General features: G+C 45.5%; 1 protein-coding gene across 2 annotated transcripts in view; it reads right to left on the bottom strand.

The window, feature by feature from the left end:
• skila (SKI-like proto-oncogene a) overlaps positions 1–25,539 on the bottom strand; it is a 33,517-nt gene extending 7,978 nt beyond the window's left edge. The window contains exons 1-5 of one of the 2 annotated variants that reach the window (XM_037082656.1): positions 24,672–25,539; positions 21,999–23,278; positions 3,339–3,434; positions 2,455–2,543; positions 103–245 (exon numbers count right to left, since the gene is read on the bottom strand). In XM_037082656.1, coding sequence (XP_036938551.1) covers positions 103–245; positions 2,455–2,543; positions 3,339–3,434; positions 21,999–23,120 — 1,450 coding nt within the window. In that variant the 5' untranslated portion in view covers positions 23,121–23,278; positions 24,672–25,539. Of the gene's footprint in view, positions 1–102; positions 246–2,454; positions 2,544–3,338; positions 3,435–21,998; positions 23,279–23,820; positions 24,551–24,671 lie in introns of those variants that run through there. The other variant, XM_037082654.1, reaches the window with a different exon arrangement.
• Positions 25,540–26,013: the final 474 nt, after the last annotated feature.

The following is a 26,013-nucleotide window of genomic DNA, read 5'->3' as shown; positions in this document are numbered from 1 at the left end:
TAGCATATGTGTGCATATTCAATAAATGTCTTCCCATTTGTCTCCATGTGTATTTTGTGTGTAATGTGTACTTGGTCAATGCAAGTGTGTGCCATTACTGACCCATGGGTGGCTCGTCGTGGCCCAGCACTCTGCGGCTGTAGTGGTGTTTGAGCAGCGCTCCAAACATCTCTGGGCTCATCTCCGCCTCCCTCCGCAGAGACACATTGGGAGCCACCATTTTGTCGTACGTGTACAGGTAGTAACTGGGTTTAAAAAAAAATGGAGAAAAAGAGTTCATATGTAGATAAATATTTAAAAAGGTAAACCTAAAATAAATGACTGAACGTCAAATTCATTTCAAGTTTTTCGGCTGCTAATTTCTGAATCAAGTGTCTCTTTTTTCATTGTTTTTGTCGTTCTAGTCATAATGGTAGCAGTGTCACCTTTCACATACTTCTCTCTCTGTAGTAAATATCGTAAAATGTTAGAAGTTATGGACTTTGTGATACTGATATACATAAAGCGACTAATCCTCCTGTGATAAGTTATATGGCTCTGCAGTAATAAAACACAGCTGAATCAGACTAATGAAATGACAGGCATTTAGTGGGCTCTAGTAACTGCACCATCCGAAGACAGGAGCTGAGAAAAACACAGTGTGGTTTATGGATGTTTCTTATCGTGTGTTTACAGGATCTCAGCCTAAACACACCCTGGGCTTATCACAAATGTCCAAGTAGTGGGTACAACTGAGAAAGATAGAGCCTGGAGATGCACTGAAGTCACTGAGTCAACGCTATCTGTCTATTCCTGGCTGCATGGTGGAGAAGGAGGAAGGGATGGAGGAGAGAGATGGAGATGGAAATGGAGAGGAGAGGAGCTCTGAACCCCTCCCCCCCACCAGCAGTCCCCTCCAGACAGAGCTGGAGCTGTGAACTAGGTTAAGCATGACAGCTCAGTGGGGCTCTGCTCACTACAGCACTACCAAGCGAGCCTTGCTACGTGTCCTCTGGATGAAAACGCAGTGCTGCCTGCTCGCCTGACTGGGAATCCGAAACTCTTTCGCATGTAATGCCTAAGATGTGATTGAATAATGTAAGCCTGCCTCGTATTTGACAAGTGTACTGCTGATGGATGTTAGTAGAAACCCAAATAGGACGTTAAGTGCTGTGGGATGTCTAGCACGATGTTTCATTGTTGCCAACGGTCCAAATTGGTCTGTGCAAGTCCTGACTGGTTGGCTAGTGTAGCAGTCATGTGATGCTGGTAGGTGACCAGAGCTCTAATCCTGCCAGTCTGTCTGGCCTGGCGTCGGCAGCCTCCATGAATTCAGTATGTCACGGCAGTCACATGTGAACTATGCTGCCGTAAACCATCTATTTCCATCTTTTAATCTGGGTCAGATTACTGTGTGAGCCATCAACCCAGGCTGGTATGCTCTGGGGAGGGATGGCGGGAAGGAAACAAGGGAGGGAGGGAGAAGAGCGGCACATGTGATGGAGGCGAGAGGAAGAGGAGGGAGCAGAGCATGAGAGGGAGCACAGCACCAACAAATTAGAGAACTGAATTTCATTTACTGAGAATGAAACCTGAAGTCAAAGTGAAACTTAACATTACTCAGGTAATTACAGAGGGAGCAGGCTTGTAAAGATGACACCAGTCTGACTGGAATAGTTTCAAGTATTGATAGATGCTATTTTTAGCAAAGTCAACCCACTCCACCAAAAATCCTTTCTAACACCTTTTAATGGTCCCTGAAAGTTGACCGAAAACAAACTGAAATAACAACTTAAATACAACTATTCTGTTAAAAAATCCTCTTCCTACAATAAATCAGTCAAAATCATAACAATTTTCCAGTGAACGGACATGGTGTTATTGACTAGACAGCAAAAAAAGGGGAAAAAGCAAAAAAGCCCCAAACATCTTCTGATTTCACTGTCTCAAACTGGATGGTTTCCTCTTTCTGAATTTCATGTTTTTGGGTTGTGAATTGTTCAGCAGATGACAGGAGACATTTGAAGGTGTCATCTTAGACTTTGAGCACATGTAATCTACCATTTCACCTTCACCAAGGAAGATTATTTTCAACTGTGTCTAATCGTTGGTTGATTGATTGGTTTCCTCAGCAGACTTACACAAAAACATCTGAACAGATTTATGCCAAACTTGAATGAATTTTTGACATTTTTGTTACTTTCTCAGGAGATAATGCATGGTTCTTGGTGAAAAAAGGCATAGTTAAGTTGTTGGTATATATGAGTGAGTAGAATCTGGTGATTTTAAATGATGGTTAAGCAGTTACGGGTGGTTCAGGGCTATTGAGTTAGTGAGGATTAGGCTTGATTGAATTAAAGGGACTGCTGAGCCTTGGAAAAAAAAATGTAGATAATTTGATAATGAAAAGACTGTCAGCTGCACTCCTAGAATGGTATACCGTGTTGTTTAATTATAGTCACTGAGTTGTAGTACCTGGGATGGACCAGGGTGGGGTGTCCTGGCTCCTCCTTGATGTCCGAGAAAAGACGGTTGAAAACCAGAGTGGGTGGAGATGTTTTCTCCTGAGAAAAACAAAACACACACACAAACACAGACATAAATATCAAACACCACTGCAACATTGTCTCTTGAGCTATTGTGTTCTAGCAACAAAGGTACAAAATTGCATCTTCAGTCTACATGTATTGATCTTTGCATGACATTCTTGCAGATGAATGATCACAAGGGAGTCAGATGGTGAGCTCAAGCACACACACACTACCCCACACACACACTTTTACACATGCATAATATGAAAACATGGAGAGAAACAGCAGGAGGAGAAGAGAATGTGCTGTACTGCACATATCGCTCGTGGAGCCATAATCTAATAAAGCTAATATATGCATGCATACATGTGGATGAGGGATCATCCATCAGGCATCAGCTGAGTATGTGTGTGTATGTGTGGGTGGGTGGGTGTGTGCTCACATGTAGGAGAAAAAAGATAATCTTGATAAAGAGCTTCTTCCCTGTGTGTTCATGTGCAGTTGATGTGTGTGCGTGTGTGCGTGCGTGCGTGCATGCGTGTGTGTATGTATGTATGTAGGGGGAGGTGAAGAGCAGAGCCTTTCAGCAGCCGTATGGTTGTATTTGCTGGCAGGTCAGAGTGGAGAAGCGTGCCGTTATGAATGGGTGAACAGGGGGAGTGTCTGTCAGTCAGTCAGTCAGGGTGGGGGTGGTGACCCTGAGAGCTGACCTGTGTGTCGAGGAGAGGAAGGGGGGAGAGAGGAGGGGGATGTCGGAGGGGTAGGAGGTGATGGAGAGATGTGGTGGGTGGATGGATGGATGGGTACGGGAGGGAAGCAGCGGCTGACCTTTCTCGCAGGGTCGGCGTCGGCTAACTTGCTGCCAGGGGAGCACAGATCTGCCACGGATTTCCTCACCTGGCTCTCCTCCTCCTCCACTGCCTTCTGAAACAAGCAGACACAAGCAAATGCCAAGGTTAAACACAACAGAGCAAGATAATACACATCTGTAAGAACAATTAAAATGATGCACATATTCTGTCAGGGAGTGTGGGAACGAGAGGAAGAAAGTGGTGAGGAAAAAAAATTTCAAGCTCGGTCACAGAGGGGAAAGATAGAGACAAATGATATTTAAATGATAGGAAATAGAGACAAATGACATCCAAGAGATAGAAAATGAAGACAAATGGCATTAAAAGTGAGCAGTACGAGTGAGCTATGGCCTGAGTCGGCCGTGATACAATGTCGCCAAAGGAAGCAGGGAAATGGATTAGCTAAGAGCAGAAGCTGAATGAACCCACTGAGGAAAGCCTATGAATAAAACAAAAGAAAAGCCAAACCGATAGTTAACATGGCTCCAACATGGCCTGTCATTATTTGCTTCTGTGCGTGTGATTCATCGGTATACATGCAACACGGTTGGAGTTTGCCTTTTGTTCAATGTGAGGACATATTTTCTGTTGAATGTTTATGATTCATTGTGTCAGCACCGTACCCTCTGAGCTGTGTGTTCAGTGAATACTGCTGGCGCTGCCTCTAGTTGTGTGTCCGACCGTGTGTCTGAGTGTGTGTTTTTATATGAGCAAATCCAGGACACGCTCAGCGAGAGGCCACACGCTGATGGAGTTGATGCTTATCTGCGGCAGACAGGCCTGACACTACACACAGGCTGCCCAGAGTTTACACACACACACACACGCACACACACACTAAACAGGCACCAGAGGAACGAGACTTTCTAGTATTGCAACATACAATGCCAGGCAGCAGACAGAGAAGATGGAGGAGGGAGAAGATGAAATTGTTGAAGGAAGAAGAAACAGGAAAAGAGGTTAGAGGGGGAATTCAGTGAGAACAGTGAAAAAGCAGAGAGAAGAAAGAGATAGAGGTTGTAGGAAGCATCAATAATTGACTTACTAGCCCTTTAAAGCCATCTATAAACGTTCATCCACAGAATACACACGCACACACACACACGGGCATCAGGATTTTCCTCTGCACTTTATTGGCTGAGACACACTGTCATTACTAGAGCTAAACAGCCTGAGAACTATACAGCCAAATTACTTTGACAGCCAGCAAACAAGCATATTAGCAAGTAGCCTAGCTGCAACATCACATAGCATCTTCAGCCAATATTACATCCATAAATCATAATGTTACACTTGTTATTAGGGCTGCATCTAATGATTATTTCCATTATTGATTTATCTGCCAATTACTTTCAAGATTAGTTAATTATAATTTTTGTTTAAAATGTCACTATGTAATGTCGAATCATTATCCCTCTACTTGTTACATCTCATTCAGCACTCTTTTCCAATCATTATATTTTATATTTTATATTTATACTTTCACCTTAGACAAGAGTCATTTCACTATCTTGACATTTCAAGAAATGTATCAAATAATCCCCCAAATTTGAAAAAGATTCATAAATAAAGGTTAATCTTAGCTGCAGTCCAACTCCCCCTCAAAGCACAAATGTATTTATGAACTTTAGATATAGCCCAGCTAGCTGATTTCCCCTGCCTCCTGTCTTTATGCTAAGCTAAGCTAAGCTAAAATAAACACATCATGGCTCCAGGTTTCATTATAATACACAAACATTAGAACATTTAAACAAGCAAAACAAACTCTACTAGTTCCCATATGTGTGGGTCTGTGAATTCATGTTATGCGTACAGTAATGTAGGGGGATAGTCTCTTATTTACAAGGGCATGGATGAATGAGCATGTACATGCAAATGTAATAGGCTGGAGCCATATGCGTTGCCAGGTGCATCTGTGTGTGAGAGTGTATATAGAAGGGGGCTCGTCCATTTACGAGCGCTTGCGGTTGGTGTTTTTTCCTTTTTTTCTCTCCAGAAGGCAGCACTGCAGCACTGAACAGGGAGGGAGGGGGGGGGAGAGAGAGAGAGAGAGAGAGGGAGAGAGAGAGGGAGGGGGAGAGGGGGAGAGAGAGAGAGAGAGAGAGAGAGAGAGAGAGAGAGAGAGAGAGAGAGAGAGAGAGAGAGAGAGAGAGAGAGAGTAGGATGATGGGACAGGGCCGAGACAGAGGGAAGGTTGAAATGACAGAAACAACAATAAACCCACTGCAGCGGTGTGTGGAGGCGAGCCGGGTCCTCGCTGGGTGGATTGCCTCCAGTATCAAGGTTGCCATGAATGTGTGTGTGTGTGTTCCCCTGTTATAAAATCTGTTACACCCTGACACAAGTGTGTGTGCGAGACAAAAGCAGACAGAAGGAGAGCATGATGGGTCCAAACTGATATTAACACCAGGTCATCCTGCGGTCTTTCATCTGCTTGACCTCCACGACAGCAGAAGCTCTGCTGATGAGACAACTGACAGCTCATTAAAAAGGTAGCTCTGTGTGTGTGTTTGTGCGCTTGTGACCACATATATAAAGGTATATGTGTGTGTTCCACTAATGGTTGCCTGCGTCTCTGCCTGTAATCCTCGCTTACCTGACAGTTGACAGTTTAACACCCCCACACACACACGCGTGCACACACGTGCACACTCACATACACACACACCCCTGCTCATTATTGCTGCTGCTCTGCGTACTCTATTCCTTAATGAATGTATAAGGGTGCAAACGTTTGCACATTTCAACACAGCTGTTTTCCTCTCCCCCTGTTGTTGCCTGTCCCTCTCTCTCTTATCCGTTGCACCTTTCCCCCCATCCACCCCCCGCTTTATTAACACACACCACGCTGCTTCTTGGTCCTAATCTACAATAATGAAGCACCTCTCTTGTCCGGGTGGCTTCTGCAACAAATACACACACGCACACACGGGCACACACACAAACCGCCTCTAACCCCCCTCATGTCTCCAGCCCTTTGTCAGGCTGAAGCTCGCCTTATGACAATGTGGATTAGCATTCCACACACTCACTGAGCTGAACTCTGCCCTGTTGTTCCTAATCACCAGCAGCCTGCCTGCCGCTGCAGCCACACACACACACACACACACACACACACACACACACACACACACACACATATACACACACTTACACATAGTTCATCCCACCACTACACGGCTACATGAAACATACTGCTCTAGACACACACAGGGCCATGTGAACTTTTACAATGACCCATTTCAACAGCTTCAGTTTGGTCCCCCGACCATTAGTGCACGTGACATTTCTACAGCAGACGCCTTAATGGAGCAGAAAGTGTTTTCCGTGTGTGTCTGTGTAGCCTGAGTGCTGTTAAATCCAACAATAACATGCGCCACTCTACTACACAGACGTCCATGACCGCACATTACCATGCACAGTCTGGTGTACGCAGGCAGGCATGAGAGTGAATGCACTTCAGCGGCAGCCCTGTGCTTCTCTATCTGTGAGAAGCACTAACATCACGGGAATACTTCTCTTTTTAGCTGGAAATTTGCAGCAAAGGGTAGTATGGAAGCAATCTAAAAAAAGTGTCATTTTCAGCTGGTGCAAATTGCAATTCGATGATTCTTTTCTTCTTCTTTTTTTTCAATTTTAAGCTAGAAATGAAACCTCCTCTGAGCGTTAGATTTCATAATTGGCTGTGTGAGTGAACGCGCCACTGTATCATTCATGCAGAGCTGATTTCTGATTGGGGTGAAGGCTTTCAACTTCACAAAAAATTTGACAGATACCCAATTTTCTTTGACTGCAGAGGATATATACGCAAGTCTCTTTCAGCTTGTGCCAATTGCAGACAAGAGGAGGAATCTAGTTTCTTTTCTACTTTTGGTGTAATTCATATGCAGACGCATCGACACACACACAGGCTGACACACTGCCACACAGAGTACAAACGAGTCCGAGGTCAAGCTCTCCTCCTCCTTCTCCTCCTCCCCCTCCAGTCACATGGACACTCCAGATGACTGCCGTCTCAGTGCATATAAAGACACATACACACGCAGTTACCAGCTATAAATACACACTCCATCTCCATACATGTATAATAAAACACATACACGACTCATCCCCCACACACTAAAGTAATGCATTTTCTATGGAGCAAATTGACAGTCACTTTGAAAAATTTAGGGGCAAAGAATATCTCCTCTTGAATCGTAAGCTGAACGTGTCGCTCTTGTTAAACGAACAGTTCATAAATCAATCGGGGTGAGTTGTTGCATCTGCTGAAAGACTCCATGATGCTGAGAAGCCCGAGAAGATTCTGAACTTTCGACTAGTACAGGAACGACTTTCACTGGTCGCACCAATGCACCCCACATACAGGAGGTCAGACTAAAAAACATATTAACTGTAAACTCAATGTTTTTGGGTTGCTTGGTAAAAACAAGACATTTATTTATTCATTATGCATTAATTTATGGAATTTGTAGCTGAAACTGGAACAACTGTATGTGCTCAAAGCTGGTCAGACTCCATTTCAAAAGTTCGTGTTGCTCAGATACTTGAGTCTTGAGACACTTTGAACTGTCGTTAAATGTCCTTCACAAACTTATCTACAGTCCACTAGCATCCAGCAACTTAAAAAAAATGTCCACAGACTTGTACAGGCAACCGAGAGAGAGATGCAGAAGGAGTTTTCACGTCACGTTACATTCTGCTCACAAATGGCCAATAAAAAAGTGATTAATACATGCAAATTACTACAAATTGCTACACAGAGCCCCTTTAACTGACAAAAATAGTCATTACTTGCAGCCCTAGTTAATCAGTTAGTCAGCAAGCTCAGTGTGCTCTCTTTTCTTTTGCTGGTAGCTGAGAGAGAATGTGCTACTGAGATGATAAACATGTAAAACCCTGCCCAGGATGTAACACACACTCACATAATCACACAATCTCAACAAGCCTAATGGCAAATCTTATCTGGGGCATAATAAAGAGTGTGCAATTTTTGCTCCGACCTTTCATCCCAGAGTGGCAGGCCATGTATGTGTGTGTATGTGTGTGTGTTATTAAAATCTATTTATAATCCCTTCTGTGCCCTAAAACATAAACACTGTCGGGGCCCAATTGTCTTCACATCTGTTGAAAGCCGGGCATCAGCGGCCGGGCATGAAAACCGAAACAAACCCCAGGCGAGCGCCACAATCTCACTCATGGGACAGAGGCAGAGGGGTTCACACAAAACATAGCTGTGCCACCCATCCTCCCTCTTCTTCCTCCTCCTCCCCCTCTGAGCCATTCATGAGCCTGGCATTCAGGAGGGAGGGAGCGGAGAGGAGGACAGAGTAATGCAGCTCATTCTCCTTTTTCCTCTCTCAGGAGGAAGTAAACAGCCTTTTCATTCTGCCTCAGACAGCGAGAGGAAAAAGGAGGAACACACACATGCACAGACACACAGAGACAGTCACACCCTGTCTGTTTCTCGACCACATCCTGTTCTACTGCAGTCCTCAACTGTGTCAAAGATCCAGCTACAGATACACAGATACATACACTTCCTGGACCAAACCATATAACAACGACATATTGAAGCCTTTCGCTTGCCTCAAACTAATTTATATCTCATCAAAATTTCCTCAAAAATGATCCATGTCGAGTTTCATATGATTTCCAAGATGTGTGTTTTTCTTTAGGATCTAGTTTTGTCTGCGTTTTATTTGGGCCCGAGCTCTGGTGGTCTTACCTGCCCCCTCACCGCACACACAGACACTAGAGGCCTTTATATGGAGGTCTTAATCCAATAAGCCATTTATCCATGGACTGGGAGCTGCACTTTGTTTCAGCAGCCAAATCAATAACAACCCACAAGGGAAGCAGACAGAGAAGTGGGGCATTTAAAGGAATACATTATTTATTTATTTTTTTTAGGTAGACACTCGCTAATTAACTCGGCACTGTGAAATAAGATGACTGGGTTTTGTTTCGGAGTGTGCTGCTCTTGACAAGAATGCTCAAGTTTTAAGCTGTACTTGTATATTTATGCTTGTGTATAATGGATTAATGGTGAAAAAGTCAAGTATATCAGAAGAGACAAAGTCAAGAGCCAATGATAATCTTTCATTACCTTCTGTTCAAAGTGTGTGACCCTTCATTTAGTGCTCAATTGAAGACAATTATTGTGTTTCTTAGTGTGTGTCAGTGTAGTCAAGGATAGACCAATTATTATATTATGGATATAACATGAATTCAAAAATGTAATATTTTGCCTCTGAGGCACCATTCTTTCTCTGCCTGTGATTTCACTCAATACCCCGCCCATAACACTATCTGATTGGCTGCACATCGCAAGTAATGGCCTATCAATATTTAGTCATCTGAATCTGCAATTTTGACATTACTCAATTACTTAATGGCATTACTCAAATGCATGTTGTAACTTTCAGTAGTCTAGACATTACACAAGCAGAAGGAAGCACGATGAAATATGACTCTAAAATCATCAACCTATTCTTGTGAAAAAGTCCTTACCTACCACTATCTGACCCTTCACTTAGTGTTTAAGGGAAGAAAATGATTGTGTCCTGTATGTGCGGAGAAGATTACTCAACCCATTTTCTTTCACTTAAGCCTTGAACAACAGAGATAAGCAGTAATAAAAACAGAGCCGGGAACAGGTGAGGACAGGTCTGACAGGTGGACGGTTAGACAAACAGGTGACTGAGGTAAACCGGAAAGGAAAAAAAAGGGGGACAGGCAGATAGCAAAGACAGATGAACAGACAAACAGACAACATGTGACTGTCTGCCTGTTTATGCCTTCCCACCAGACGCTCACACACACACGCACACACACACTCAGTTCACACACCTGTTCCTCCCTTTTTCCAAACACAAAGAGAAAGAACAGAGCCAGACAAGCACGCTGATAAGCATCAGCCAGACTAGTCATGCCAGAGTCACAAACACACACAAGCCAGATAAGAACAGGTTCGTTCCCGAATTGCTTTGGCTTCAGGCCTCGGGCACATTTTTGCGCCACATGGGCACTCTGTCTAGACAGTCATCACGCGCACTTCGAACACACACAGAGCCTTTCCCCTCCCTGCCAATGGGTTGAGCTCCTTCCTCCATAGCTACAGCCACAGTCAGCCATTTTACAATCCACACAGCCTTGATAGCCACAGTCAATGGGACCCAACAGAAAATGAAGTGAGTTGTGAAAGTGATAGTGAGGAATCTCCCCCTAATGACTACAACACCTATTCCACTGTCCACCTACCATAGCTTTGCGCTGACAGGAGTTAAATTTGGAAACCAGCCACAGTATTTTTCTTATGATCCTTCACATAAAAAGACGTCTCTTTAAGCTCTCTCGATCAATTTTTCTATTCATCTCCCTCCCTCCACTTCTTTCCCCCTCCTCCGTTTCTCATGTTTCACAGTCAAATCCCAGGCGGCAGCTTCCAGTCTATATTCACAGCAGTACATGAGGAGGGTTGTAATAACGTTACCTCATGAATGGACAAATTGTCTGACTGGAATACACTAGGCAGGCCAAGGTAACCCCCACAGACAGTATCTCTGACACAGTATCTAATAAAGCAGCAGAAGAAAAATACCAGGATTGTGTATTCTAATCATTTTCATAATCAATTAATCTGCCAGTCATTTTGTGGATAAATAAGGGGATTATTTGGTCTATAAAATATCAGAAATTTTGTGAAAAATTAATGTCCAGAACACTTTTCTAAGGAAGGAAAAAACAGCAAATAGCCACATCTGAGAGGCTTGAACAAGTAAATTCTTTGGTATTGGTTTCCTTCCCATTTGTTGCCATGGCCAACTCATTTTCTCTGATCTGTCTAAGCTCATTTTAAACTGCTGTTTGACTTTATGATCGACTAAAATCATGTTTCTAGTTGCCATAATTATCATGGAGACGATTAGTGCTGATCGATGAGCTGGCTGGCAGTATATCAATCCGTGACAACTCAAATCGTTAATCATTTAAGTAATTTATAAAGTTTAAAAAAAACTGCAAAAATGGCTTCTTACATTCAAGTATGAATTAAAAACAATTTCATCCTTTTACTGTCAGACAGAGAAAAATAAGCTACAGACATCACTTTGTCTTCTGGAAAATGTCATAAACTAAGTGATTAATTGATCAATAATGCCAGACATAATTGTTACTTAATGAAGCATTACTCAAACACATCCCATAACTGTAACTAGGCCAGACATTGCATCAGAGGCAAGAAGTACAATGAAATGATGTCACCCTAAAAATCATCAACCTCAAGCAGTATGATTAATAGTCATGAACAGACCAGACATATGTTGCTGAATAAGATCATTTTAGCAATCATCGTTCAGCTTTACGAGAAACCAAATACCATTAAGCCTTGTAAAAGACGGGCACGCCATGCAGGTTGGTAGATTTATATCTTAAACTTCCCATTTGCCGCAGAAAAGAAAAAAAAATTAGAATGGTTTTCTTTTTTTTTCCACTAAAGCAATATTACAAGAGCACGATGGCTCTTAAAACCCGTACATTTACTCCTTTTTCCCCCAATTTAGGTCATTAGCAATCACATGAAGCATCACAGGCCAGTATAAAAATGTGGCCAGGGATGTTCATCTTCTCTGCATGCACAAGGAGACCATGTCTGTTTGAGTCAGTGAAGGACATTTAAAAATCATCCGTGTGCAAGAGAGCATACTGGCTGCATATGCATGTGCAGCTCTCTGTCTCTCTAGCGCAGCAGCCCAGCGTGTGTGTGCTCCACTTTCCTTCCCCAGTGCCCCCCTGAGCGTTAATTACCAAAGCTGTCGGGGCTCACCTATGTGAGTCAACCAGGCCATAAGACAGACACACACATACACACAGACACACACATACACACACACACACACACACAGATGCACAAGCAAGTAAACAGACATCCCACCAAACAACTGCTATGTCTCAATCAACCAGCAGTGTAGGAGGCTGAGGACGATGATGTAGTTTACCACAAGCACACGGTCGTGCACAAATATGCACGCAGACACACTTGGAAGACACACTGATTGAGAATGAGGCCAGTGGGCTCTTATCTTCGCTGTGGATGACTGTACTCATGATTTGAGCTTCATCTGGGGCAGTGTGTGAGCGTTGCCATCTCTAAAAGAGAAAGAGAAAGTCTCAAGAGAACCTCGCTGCCTTGGGATGCTGTTTGGAGGTGGGTTACTGGTTCAAATTCACAATTAGGGAGAGAAACACACACACACACACCATCACCGAAACACAACTTCGCTGCCTGGTTTTTCTAAATAAGGGAACTCGGCTCACTATTCAACTGGATGAAACAACTCGGAGTGCTTGGAGACAGAGGGGAGTGAGAGAGCTGCGGCAGAGAGGACGAGCGTTGCTAAGCAGACTGAAAGCTGAGAGAGGCTGTCAGCAAGCCAGCAATGCACTGCTATCGCTTCTGAGAGAAAACACAAAATGGAGACACTGCCCAACCCTCTTGTCTTTGCAATACATTACACAGCATCTGCAAAAATGAATTAATATGCAGCCACTCATAAACTAAATGTACTTTATAATCACCCAGAAATAATAACCTCAACATAATGTGCCCAGATCTTCATGTTAAGCAAACAAGACACTAAAAATAGCTCTAAGAGAAAGGTGGGAATGAATATTCTTAATTCTTGTGCTACATCTCTAAACGTGTTTATATTTAAAATATGTTTTCATGCAATAGCTGGAGTTGCCCCACATGAAAACCCCTCTTTACTGGCCCAAGTATACGATCACATAGCATTCACTGGTTTGTTTACTTCTTCCTCAGCACAGAAGGCTTCCCTGCTGTAATGTGGAGTACTGCAGTAAATGTCAATACTTGGTCGGTCTTCACTGTCTGCAATGAGGCCAGAGGAGGGGAAGAGGATGGAGAGAAAAAAAGAAGGGAAAGGTTGGGAAAGACAAAGAGGGAAGGGGGTTAGGAGGCTGACCGTTGATATAGTCACACAGCCCTCCAAAGAGAAAGCCCCACCTGGCCAAAATGCACCGCAGGGTAAAATCTATCACAGACACATGGAGAGAGAGACAGTTAAATCCAAACAGGCCCCAATTCCTCTGACTGTTCTGCAGGGAGCTCCGGTCTCATCCATATTACATGCAGGAGCTTGTTTGAAGCCTCTACTGCTCATCTCTGCATGGGCAGCTTGGCTTTGCTGTCCAGGCCCCTCGGGCTCGCCTGTCTCTCCCACACACAAACACACACACACAGCTCCTGTAATGCAAATCCATCAGCCGCCGTGACTCTCTCTCTCTCTCTGTCATAGGCTCTGGTTTTCAAAACAAGTCTCTGAAGGCCATCGCCCCTGATTTCACAATGGCTTATGTATTGCAAATCTGGCCAAAAAAACTTAATTATTAAAAGCAGAATGTTGAAACCTACATACAGACATCTGCCAGCATTTGGTCGGAGGTGGCTCTCCATTTCCATCCTGCCTGTGCCGATATTAATGTACCGAAACATTTGACAGGTGAGGCCACAGTCAGCACACTTGCTCACCAGACTTCCTTGATTAAAACAGTCTGAGGCAGGCTTGACAACGCCACATGAAAAGCGTGGCTGGGTTTGGTAAATGTCATTAGGGTTGAGTCAGAACTCTGAGTGAACACACCTGGGTGTAGATCAAACAGTCTGTGAGAGAGACCGGGACAGTGATAAATCTCTGTCCTGGCTCCACACAGTGACGCTGATGAGTGGAGAGCAGACTGCAGCACTGATGGAGCACCATGACTCACTCTGCAGGATGGGGTTGGCGTGGTGGTGACGGGAGGAAGTGGCTGATGGTGGTTGAGTTTCATGTGTCTGGCTGTGTTTCTGGCTGTGTTTGACCCTTTGACTTCCTTTAATCACGGACTGCGGACTCTGTCATCTGCACAGCATCCCGTGCTTCTGTTGTGTACTTATATGTGCGTGTGTGTCATCTCTCTAATAAGAGATGTCATCACATGTTCAAAGCTCACGTCAGAGTCACAGTCACGCTTTATATCATTCACCACTGATGAAACAAGGACACAAAGTTTCTCTTTTGGAATTACAATTTCAACAGTAACTTTGATTTCTTTAGAAATTATACTGCTTCACAGAAGAAGAAATAAGGTGGCTTGGTTGTCTGCCAAAGCAGCTGACAGGAGAGGCAACCTTGCCAAAAATCACCATCATTTAGCTGGAGGCTAAATTTCCTCCCTCATCATGAGTCAGTCTTCTGAAGAACTACTGTACATGTGGCCTCATCTGGGATCAGGATGTGTCTCAGCCAGTGCATTTTGAGAGTGATGACAAAGAAAATGTCTGGCATAACAAAGTGCACTTGTCAGAGGAACTGGTTAAACTGTAGCCGGACTGTAAACCACAAGGCAATGCTTCACTCTTCAAAGGATAAAGTCAAGGGCAATAAGGCTCCATGCGGGCCAAGTGGCCCCAACAGCAAGGCTGTTTTAATATGAGCGAGGGCAAGGCCAGAAAAAGAGCTGGACACGCAAGGAATCAGTGCCACATGCTCGCCAAGAGTCGCACACACACCGCTCTGCTGCTTGGGGACAGTTAAGGAGGACATGACTGTAAGCTTGCGTGCGAGGATGCTGAAGTGCAGTTAAGGAGTCTCAACACATGCAACACTTAATGAGCTTTCCATCGCTGAAGTATACTCAAATAGAAATACATAATATACAATTTATGAAAGCAATTGGGTAATTAATTGCATCTGGAGGTCAACGACCTCGAGGATTGCCTACTACTAGTTTAGTTAGTTTATGCTGTAAAGAGGTGCAGCGGGACTGTTGGGGATCCAGAGGGAAATGGTCTTCTATTTACAGGATCTTGATGAGCTGGTATGGACCCCTGAGGTGAATGAGGTAAAGTTTGCATGTGTGTGTCTGCCCAAAGAAATATCACAGAGACAGATGATTCCCCTGGGCGGCATCACTGCAGGTGGGAATATCGGTGTGATAAACAATTCAGTGTTTGGCAGAGCAGAGGCAGAACGAGATGGAAGACTGGGCAAACCACAAACTGTCACTTGTTTCACCTTCACTAATGCAGTCTGTTTCCCAGTTTCTAACTTTACAGCCTCGCCCTGAGCAACATCAGTCAGGCCCCTGGTGAGATAAGGATTTACAGGGTATAGAAGCTGCAAGCAATGGAAGGGAAAGAAACAGTTGGGGGGGTGTTTGATGTTAGCGGAGCAAAGGTGAGGCTGCAAAATACAGGACTTTCAGGGAGCAGTAATCACCAATCCAAGCTTGGCAAGTTAGCGTCTCACAGTGGTTTGCTGTGCTTTCTTTTGCTTTAATCTGGTGCGTAGGCTGAAGGTCAAAACTTGCATGGGCCACATCAGCACTTAACTTGACTGCCATTGTGTGCAATTAAGCATGTGGGGGCCGTTTGATTTTAAAAAAAAAATGTGGACAGCTTAAAACAGTAAACGCAGGCAGGATCGCTTCCATATGGAAATGACAAGCCATTACCAAACATGGAAATAAATTACTGACAAAGTGGAGAGATGGGGATTCCTTTAATCGTACAGCCCGACCATTTCCCCTGATTTCTCTGTGTTTGCAACATGCATAATTGATCAGTGTGGTGGCTGGGCTTAATGTATTGTAGATGTGCCGGGTGGCAGCCCAGCGGGACTCATGACACGCCTTTGATATCCTGTGTTTATCTCCCTGTCTGGGAGACTGTGGCTGTGGGACAAAATATGAAGGGAGTGTGTCTAAGTGCCTATATGGTGTGTGTCTGTGTGTGTCTGTGTGTGTGTCCATGTAGCTCCTATGGAAAGCGCCGTCTCTGGCCTTCTCCATTTATATCTTCATTAATCACCGTTCCCACAGGGAAGGCGGCACAGAAGAGTCTTTCAAATGCAAACTCCCTCTCTCTGCTTGCACACAACACGCACAGGCTGGCAGTCTCCCACAGCCCTTTTACAGTATGCCTCCCTCGTGTCCGACTCCCTGCCCCCAACACACACACACAACCTGCTCGTCTGACTGTCTCCCAGGGAGACCAGACAGTGGACAGTTAATCTTCTCATCAACACATCGATTAATTAATACCAAGACTCCTCATTATTCTGGTCTAATGCAAAACAACCCAGGCAAGCTAGTCAGACTTGTTACGATCCAAGCCGCTTTCTCTCTTCTTACAGTCTTGTTTGAACTCGTAGCCCATTATATCCCCCTCTCTTTCACTTGTTCATGCTCTCATTTTCCTTTAGAAGCAACAAACTGGTCTGACGCCCTGAGGGGGGAGAGCCAGAGCACAGCGAACATGCAAACAGGCTGTCAGTCCAGGACTCTTTTAAAGCCTGCAGGACATTTGGCTGGGAGGGGCCTAGCCAGTTTGTTTAGTCTATGAGACTATTGGCAAACGTGGCAGAGGCTCCACTATATCTGGACTGACCTATCTCTGCTGCCTGCTGCTGTGGCTAGCTCACATCAGTCCCATAGCGGCACATTATCTTCGACTGGTGGTGAGCTGGGAAAAGAGTCCAAGCCAAGGAAGCAGTCAGATATAACAGGCTGTAGTTGTGGTGGGAAATTGCCATGAGACAACCTGTGGTACATTTTTAAATGTGGGGTTTTAGCTCACAGAATAAGCTGCGGACTGGTGTGCAACAAATCAAAGCGGTAAACTGAACTGTGGCCATTTTCAAATGTTGCTTCAGAAACTAAAAACTTGAGAAGGATTCCTATCTATTTAAGAAAAAGCCAAAGAAGTAATGACATTGGCATTCCTCCAGTGAGCTGCAATGCTGTTATGGAGCTGTGATACTGGCACTGACCTGATGGTGACATACCAGAGGCCCCTCAGCTCAGCCCCTCCTACCTTGCAGGGCCCCATTTAGCCCTTTACAACAGGCAGCAAACACTGGCCAAGGCACAGCCTGTTGTGCACAGTGAAAACAGGCAGTCTCGCTCCAAACTACATATAAGCATGATAGACTGTAGGTTACTCTGGGAGAAGCTGCTCTGTATGAATATAAGTGGATAACTGTTCTGTGGGAAATGCATAGACATAGAAACAGACCTAGAAATATGTGCATGGGAGTCTTGGGGTGGGGCGGTGGGCAAAGGAGAGAGTGTTAGCTGAGGAAATGCGAGCTAGTCGGCATGTGATTGGCCAACCAAGAGGGTTGTTCCAGGCTAGATTTGTGGTTCAGCTCAGGTCTTTGGGAGGTTAATTTTCAACACGGCAAAAGAAGAGCTGGGGCCCCTTTAGCAACCTGTTGGCTGTGAATACAGCCAGTTTACTGGGCGGTTTGAGACTAAGACCGTCTGGGCCTTACCTTCAGTTTTTCTTCATTTCATGCTGTTCTTTTCTCTTCTCCACCCTTACCTCATCTGCTCAAGAGCCTCCCCCACGGGTGGCTTGGTTTCTGACCACAGATTCTCTTTCTGTGTCTGCCTGACGCTACTTCTGTCTGGCAGCTTGTCTGAGTTACAAAAATGAAAGCAGGCGACAGCAGAGGCAGAGGTGAGGTTAACTTGGGAGACTGGTGCACATGTCTGAACACAGACAGGAACTTATGCAACACCAGCTGTGGCCCCTGTAACCGAGTCTCCTCGTCTCACTTTTCTTCCGTTTCCTACAGCCTCTTTCAGTCTACCTCCGCATCTATTCAGAGTCTGTGTCACACGACAACTCACCACATCCATCAAGGTCAGACACCTGATCAATAACCACTGGCTTTCTTCTCATCCGCCTTGCAGACGCACACAAGTGGTCTTATTGCTTATGTAACTATCGACTTATCGGGTCATTTGGCTGCTTATTTTGTTACTGTCCGCTGATTGGAGCCTAGGGGTTATTGACTGTTAACAGACACATGTAGGCAACAGCAGAACTGTCTGGGCTCGAAGACAGGTATGATGGTGAGCTAAGAGTGGCAGAGTAAAGCACAGACTGAAGGCCACAAGTCAAGATTGGTGAGGACATTAACCCGAGAGGCAGATTGACGATAGAGGCAGAGGAAGGAGGAAGAGATAGCGAAGGCAGCACTGTAAGCGATTAGCATGCCTGCCAAAATCCAATTAGATACAGCCCAAGAGAATGACTGACAAGCAGACAGACAGACAGAGCAGACAGCCCTGGAGACAGCCAGAGAGTGCAGCTGCACTGGTCTGCGGTAATGAAGTCACTGGTTTCCAAATAGCAAATAGAGGAAGCCAGAGAGATGCAGCTGTCTGCCGTCTGTGCCGCAGCCACTGTGTCAGCCCAGCCAGGGAGACAGACAGAGGAAGGCTGTTCTCTCAGTCTGACACTTTTGACTCGGGGCCAGCATAACGCAACAAACCAGGCTGAGGCAAATAAGGAACACACAGCTATGTTCACTATGCTCTATCGCGTGGTTGTGCTTGCTTGAGTGGATAAATACCAGTATGTCCTAATTATCAGGTCATACTTTTTTTTGGAAATAATAATAATCCACCTTAGACATAAAATCACAAACAAAGTTCATGACTCTTGTAAAATAGCGCAATCAAATCACATAAAATTCCATTGCTGTATTAAATTGTCTCTTTAAGTATCCTTTTATGTTAAAATATAACTTGATGTAATGTGAGCGCTCCTAGGGATTTGGTCATTTAGATGTTTTGCAATACACTGCTGCAGTAGAGCCTGTCTGATGACATGCCATTTTAACACGCAGCCCAAATAAAAATAGTGGTGATCTTCGATGAGAGTTTGTGTTACTTCCTGTTCAATCACGGAAAAAAAAATCCCCCAATAAAAATGACGACACATGATGTTGTCTCGGTGGAAAGTACAAGTGTCCGTCTCAACCCCTGAAGGCAAAATGAACTCATTGTCTGTTAGATATTAAGTAACTCTTGACATAAAGCTTCAGTTTGTTGCTGTCTATTGGTGGCGTCTGTCTAGAAAACTATTTACACAGCAGGAATCAGTAGACAGGGTAGCAGTGCCTTGGGGCACAAAGCGCCATTTATATAGATCGAGTCCTGGAGTTTTTAACTGCACCTTCTCAAACCAAACACTCCTAACAGGATATGGGTCTAGTAGCCATTGGAGAAGGTGGGAAAAAAAACTTCCAGAAGGCGCCCTTGTTTGTGTCTCATCTCTTTTAGAGGTCTCAGAGCTCTCCAGTGAAACTACGAACCGCTTGTAAATGTGCACATTGACAGTGTGTGTAAATAAGGGCCACTGGGAAAAGGGTCTGCAGTCAGGGTTAGACCAACACACCGAGGCAGGCCATCTTTCTAAGAAGCATGTGTGACTATAAGCTGCTTGGCTGGCCTTCCACTAACATCCACTGGGATGTGGAAAGTATGAGTCACACAGCCAGTGCAGTGGAGGCGGCTGGACGCTGAGAGTCTAGAGGATGTTCTGGGTGAGAGACATGTCCGTCTGCTTCACTTCCTGTTCAGGCAAACACACACTTTCGTTACACAAATACACACACGTACACATAAACACAGTTTGTGGTTGTACTTGGAAGGACCCCTGTGTCCTGACTGAGTGGAGCAGGACACTGCCAAGTCACCTTGTTCTCTGGCCACCGACCTTTCACACACCCCGACATCCGCTCGGTTGAGGGGGGTGAAGTGGCATCCTCTTTTAACGCCAAAATCACCTGCTTCCTGTAGACTCACAGGCAACTGTCTTTCCAGGAATTTGGCCGTTTGTGACACTGTGTGCCTCGGTCGACACAACCCTAGTTGTTTTCACTTCCACAATTAATTTGTCGACGCCAATTCTGATCAAGCCGAAGTCTTGCGGATAACAGAAAAAAAGGACAACTGAATCACTGCTGCCAGACAGTAGCTGGAAGATATAAGAAAAAAAAACAACAACGAAAAGGAAAAGGAAAAAAAACATAGCCTGAGAAATCACCTCACAGAGAGACGACAGCACCTGAAACTGTGGTGAGACAGAGGCTCCAGAGAGCCTGGCAAAGTGTGAGACAGAGAGAGACGAAGATGTGTCATACTAGCCTCCGGTTAGCAGCTCATTACACACACTGAGGCTGGAAATGTCTCACACATAACACACACACAATAAACACAGTAGGGCCCATCATCCAGCCTGAACGTAGGTTTTTGTACATGTGTGTGGCATCTGAAGTCTGTGTACATTGCTGTTTGACGAGCATGTTTCCTCTGTGGTATTAAAACGTCTCTGCCTTTGAGAAAGAATGTCTCCGTCTTCCAAGATGCATACCTCAAACTGAGGCAGACGAAGAGAAGGAGGACAGTTGGGAAGAGGCGAGTCAGGAATGCGGTCAGGACGCTAGACGAGACAGAAGACGGTATTTCCGGCACATTCACAAACCAAGCTAACCAGACAGGAAAAGTAAGGCAACTCCTTAGCTCAGGTACACAAAAAAAGCCAAATCTGTACCTGTTCTTGTACACAGACTATAAATACACACTGCAGCCTCTGAGTTTACCTTCTACCTGCTTTATGAATATCACAAATCAATCGTGCCAGCAAAGGTTGTGGTTGAGCCTCTTGCTGGTCAAAAGCAGATTCTTTTTCAGTGTGTTTTCTTGTTTACTAGACTGAAAATCACTCCAAACTGATGGATTTGAGTGTGAACAATCCACAACAAACACACAAAAGAACAACCCCACCTTTACCCACCAAACAATACAAAGAGGGCAGCCCACTGTGGTCAGAGGGAGGTCATGAGACATAAACCAGTCAATGGCAGGGAAACAATCTAGAGCTTTTCCCCCCACTGAATGCTGACTTTTCAATAGGCTTGTTGCCCTTGTGGCTTAGATACTGCATTATCATGATTTTTTTTTTTTAAAAAAAACAGCAAGAATAAAAAGAATCAGAAAATAATTTGGAAGACTCTGCAGCATTCTGGCTTTCAGTGATAACTGCTGGTTATGCAATGAATCCATTTCGCTGTCAGGTTTCTCTGGAGGTGAAAGTGTCAATAATGACGAACACCTCTAAATGTTCTTATTTCACACGGCAACTGCATTCTGCCCTAGTTCCTGGGCAAGTTTTGACATGATTTATATAACGATTCTTTAAGGGAAGCCATATAAGCCTAAGTCTTTAGTTTTTGGATTTAACTGGATTTCATTCCCGTTTTCTCAAATTGTGCAGGAATGTGCATAAACACTCATTCCAGTTACCCTGAGCAAACTATAATGTTTTATTTTACAGTAACTGCTGACATATAGTTTTAATACACGGGTGTAAGAGGCTCCTCCTGCGCCTCCTATATAGGCCTTTTGTTCGGTGACATTCCCAGTGACCTCCAGGTGACCTGAGGGGACAAATGATGCATTTCCCCTTCAGCTGTGGCCAGCTGGCCTAACCTCGTCTGATCAGACCTGGCCGGGCAGATGTCACCACCTGTCCCAGGACTCTCTCACACATACTAGGTCAACGCTGGTTTAAGAGAACACCAGCAGTAAGGTAGTCTAATCAAGCCTGCTGAGCACAGAATACAGACACAAAGAAGGAACAACTAGCCAGCCAGCTCAGGAGACTGTAAAAGCACATCATTACATTTTAATTGGCTTCCTTAACAGAATGGTGATGAATGACTGTTTTATGACATGCAAAAAAAGCAAAGACACTGGTATCATTCAGAAGTACACTTACTTTGTCTAGCGACCGCTTGAGCTTGTAATGGAACTTCTCTTTGACTTCATCCAGGAGATGCTTGAGCTTTGGCTCATCAGGCGTGCCTTGGTACTTCCTGGCAAGCTGCAGGTAGCAGGGCCACTTGGCTGAGTCAAAGCCCCAGTGGCAGGTCCTCTTATCAGGTGACTTGTGTGAGTGCATGACAAACTTCTGTGGTGAAAAGAGCAACTGGCACTCAATGCACTGGATGCAGGGGGCCTCGGGCTGGGTGTAGAACTGGGGCACAAAGAGACCCTGGCACTTCCCCAGACACTGGTGCTCCACCTGGAAGCTGGCTTCGCTCTCCTTCAACAGGCCCTGGGATGACAGCTTACCATTGGGGTCAGCAGGCAAGGCTGCCCCAGGACGCAGGAGAGCGTTGCACAACCGTTGTGCATCCGTCAGCGTAATGAGGCCACAGGAAGGTGCGTTGAATGGCAGAATGCCCAGCACCTTGAGGATGTGCAGCTGCTCAGCGTCGCAACGTGAGCAGTAGACGTAGAGCTCATCGCACACCGTGTTGATCTGCTGCAGCGAGAAGTCGCGGAGCACAGAGTTGAGCACCTGGGGCAGGCAAAGTCGCTTCTCTCCCCCGACAACAAAGCAGGAGATGGACTCTCCTTCCAGCAGCGAGTGGGTGAGTTCAGTGGAGCTGTCACAGGGAACCAGCAGGGGGCCCCCTCCCAGAACAGGAGGTGAGGGCAGGGGGGGCATGCCGGCCGGGGAGTGCTCGTGGCCAGTGCGGGCTGAGAAAGCAGCTGGGCCCCCAAGAGAGCTCTGGCTGCTGAGGGTGAACTGGGCCAGTGTGTGTTTAAGCCCAGGGCTCAGGTCCAGGGCTTTAGCAGAGCCCACCACGTGCAGTTCAGCCCGGCCCTCCACATCCATGTCAGAGTCATGACACAGATCCTCGATTTGCTCCCTCTTCACCCTGGGAGTTTTGGGGGAGGAATCCAGACTGCGACGCTTCAAGTTGATCTCCGCTATCACTCGCTTCTTGATGGGCGCATCCTCCAGTCGTTCTCTGTACAGCCGTTTCATGTTGCCCTTGAATGAGGTCAAGTCTTTGAAAGGATTTTTCAAACTGGTCTGGGTGCTGGCCATGTCTAAGCACTGGGTTATCGTCGTTTCTGTCTGCTGACTGAGTTCTTTTAGTCCTCCGCGTCTCTTTTCTCCTCAAGTCTTTTCAAATGACACAAATCTTCTGGTTGTTAGACACATGCATGATGGTCAGTGACGTTTTCAATGTTCTGATCCGCTTCCTGCAGATGAAAAAACACAGAGAAGACATGTAAAAATCACTCAGTTGCTATCTAAACTGTAGCAAATCAATTTCCATCCAGTAGGGGAATAAACAAACTGAAAATTATCTCATAAAATAATGTTGTGGGTCATGAAATATCCATAAGGAGTTTAAATGTTTTATGGCTGCTGTCCCAGCTGGGGGCTGAAGAGGTCAATTGCTGTTTGCATGGACCACTAAACCAAATGGCCATTACCATACTTCACACAAACACGAGGCTTTCTCAGCCCTTGTCATTGAACCCCAGGGGAGATTTGCATCAAGGTTTTCACCAAAGCTTTTGAAACAAACTTTCCAGCGCAGAGTGAGAATTCTAACAAGCCAAACCAGTTGACCAGACATGACAAGCCAGGCGAAATCCCCCCCCCCACCCAACACCACCCTGCCCCTCTCCCATTACATTGTTAATGTGAGGCTGTTACAATGGTCAAAAACATTTCACTTAGCAAATGAAAGTCCCCCTACCCCAACCATACTGTGCCTTCCCCTAGGTCTGCTTACCCCACGCTGACCCCATCAACTCCATGAAAAACAATTGATAAAAGCGTTAACAGCAGCCGCCACCTTCTCTTGGTCCCTTCACAGCTTGACATGCAGCAGTGTGGAAAGCGGTGTTTCCCCCCCTTTTTTTACTCGCAGGTTTTACTGCTTTAAACCGACTGCAATAAGAAAACAACACGTAGCTGGTTTCCCTGATTTAAAAACGCATTGAGCTTGATAATGGCCACTGCTGCAATATGACAACTAGGGTGCACTTCGGTTCGAAAATTACTCTTGATTCTTAGATCGACAGAAAAACGCACGTTAGGGTTAAAATGATCACGGTGGATGGATTTCCATGCTTTAGCAAAAAAAGAAAAAAATCCAATATCCCATTTGTTTCTTTTTTCCTTTCCATCGAGAGAAATACTGCGGCGGTGCGAACCTCGAGCTCGATTCCGAAGCGGGTTGATGTTTGTGGGCGTTTAAATGGCAAATATCACCGTGGGCTGAATGGAGGAAAAGAAAAAAGAAAAACACTGCAAAATCTAATCATCGACCAATAAAACATGAGGGGAGGCTGCTTCCCTTTTCCCCAAGCCTGCACGGGACCCTGCTTTGGTTACAAAAAAAATGAATAAATAAAACACCTCCAACATGATCGGTTCGTTTCTATCAGAAAATCAACCGCAGTGGTATTTCTTCAACAGCCTCGGAAATGTTTCTTAATGTCACCCCCACACAGGGTATATCCTTTCGCTGGTGCAAGGACACCGCGCATATCACCGCTCCATCCCCAGCTATCCCCCTCCGCCTCCACTACCACCACCACCACCACCTCCTCCTCCTCCTCTCCAGTCTGCAAACTGTACCTCGCCTCCTCCGCTGGCTCGCCACGACGGCACTGGTATGCAGACAGCGCTGATAATGACATTCACTGTCTACACTACAGTCTGGTCTGGGAAGGCACCGCGGTCCAGCTTTACGCACACGCCGACTTCGAAAGGGCACGGCGGGGCTTACAACCGCGGCTCGCCCCCGCTGTGTGTCTCTCTCACACACACTCACATACACACACGTACAGGTGACGCTAATGTCCGATATAACGGTCAAATCGCGTGAAACAAGACATTAAATATCCCGCTGTTTGGTGTGACATTATTTCTCAATCCATAAATAAGACGATGTCTTCACAATAAACACGCACATGAAGCGAACACGTAACCCCCCAAAATGCGCATTCGTCCACATTTGAGACAAGCTTTCACGTCTTTGATCTGGTAACGTTCAATACTAATTGCGCTAGCTAACGTTAGCTTAACAAGCTACACCCGAGCGGTACCCCGGCACAGCGCAGCCAGCACACAGGGCTTATGAGGCAGGCTAACCCAGCTCTCTTGAGCACTGACAGGCTAATGAGAGCCGTAATAGGAAGAAAAAAAACAGAGTAATAAACAGCACTGTCCGCTGCGACAAACACGGGTGAAACCCCGCCGAAATCCAGGCTGACTAGCCCGACACAGTGACCGATAAGGGTGTCTAAAAAAACAGAGAGCACCGCCAGCGCTAACATCACAGCAGGCTAATCCCAGTTAGAGGGCGATAAAGCAGGCTAAAACCAGGTTAGCTTCGCTTCCCCCCTTCCCCGTCGGCTGATGACAGGAATTCAAACTCGACCGTTAATCGTCACATGCCAGACTCAGTTAACAAAACAGCGAATTGAACCCGAAACACCACATAGAAAAATCAACAACGTTCATTTGAAAAAGAAAAAAAGGAGAGCTCCATCTTTTCTGTTTTAATAGCGTAAACACTTGCCTGGTCGCTGCGTATCGGCCGTCCTCACTCGCCCGTGGTCTTCTCAGTACTGGAAAAGCCTGGCGGACCGTCAACAAGATGCAGCTAGAGGTTCCACTACAGCCCCGCAACGTCACACTGCACACGGGCTGAGAGGCGGAGACGTCACCCGGCTGACGGAAACTATGCGGGGGTGTCTCTCGTGTGTCTGTCTGTCTGTGTGCCTGTCTGTGGGTCTGTCTGTCTGTCTGTCTGTCTCGCACACGGCCGGGAAGAGATGTATCTCCTCCAGCAGTAGCTGAAGCTGTGAGCAGAGAAGGGGAGATGGATGTCAACAGCAGGCGAGCAATGGAAGCCAAAACTGGGGCCCGGGGACTGTAAGAGGTCGTTAAAAAAGATCCAGCACTGCAGCAGCAG

The sequence above is a fragment of the Acanthopagrus latus genome, chromosome 21 (genome assembly GCF_904848185.1).
Source record: "Acanthopagrus latus isolate v.2019 chromosome 21, fAcaLat1.1, whole genome shotgun sequence".
Taxonomy (NCBI): Eukaryota; Metazoa; Chordata; class Actinopteri; order Spariformes; family Sparidae; genus Acanthopagrus; species Acanthopagrus latus.
This window is presented reverse-complemented; position numbering and strand designations above follow the sequence as displayed.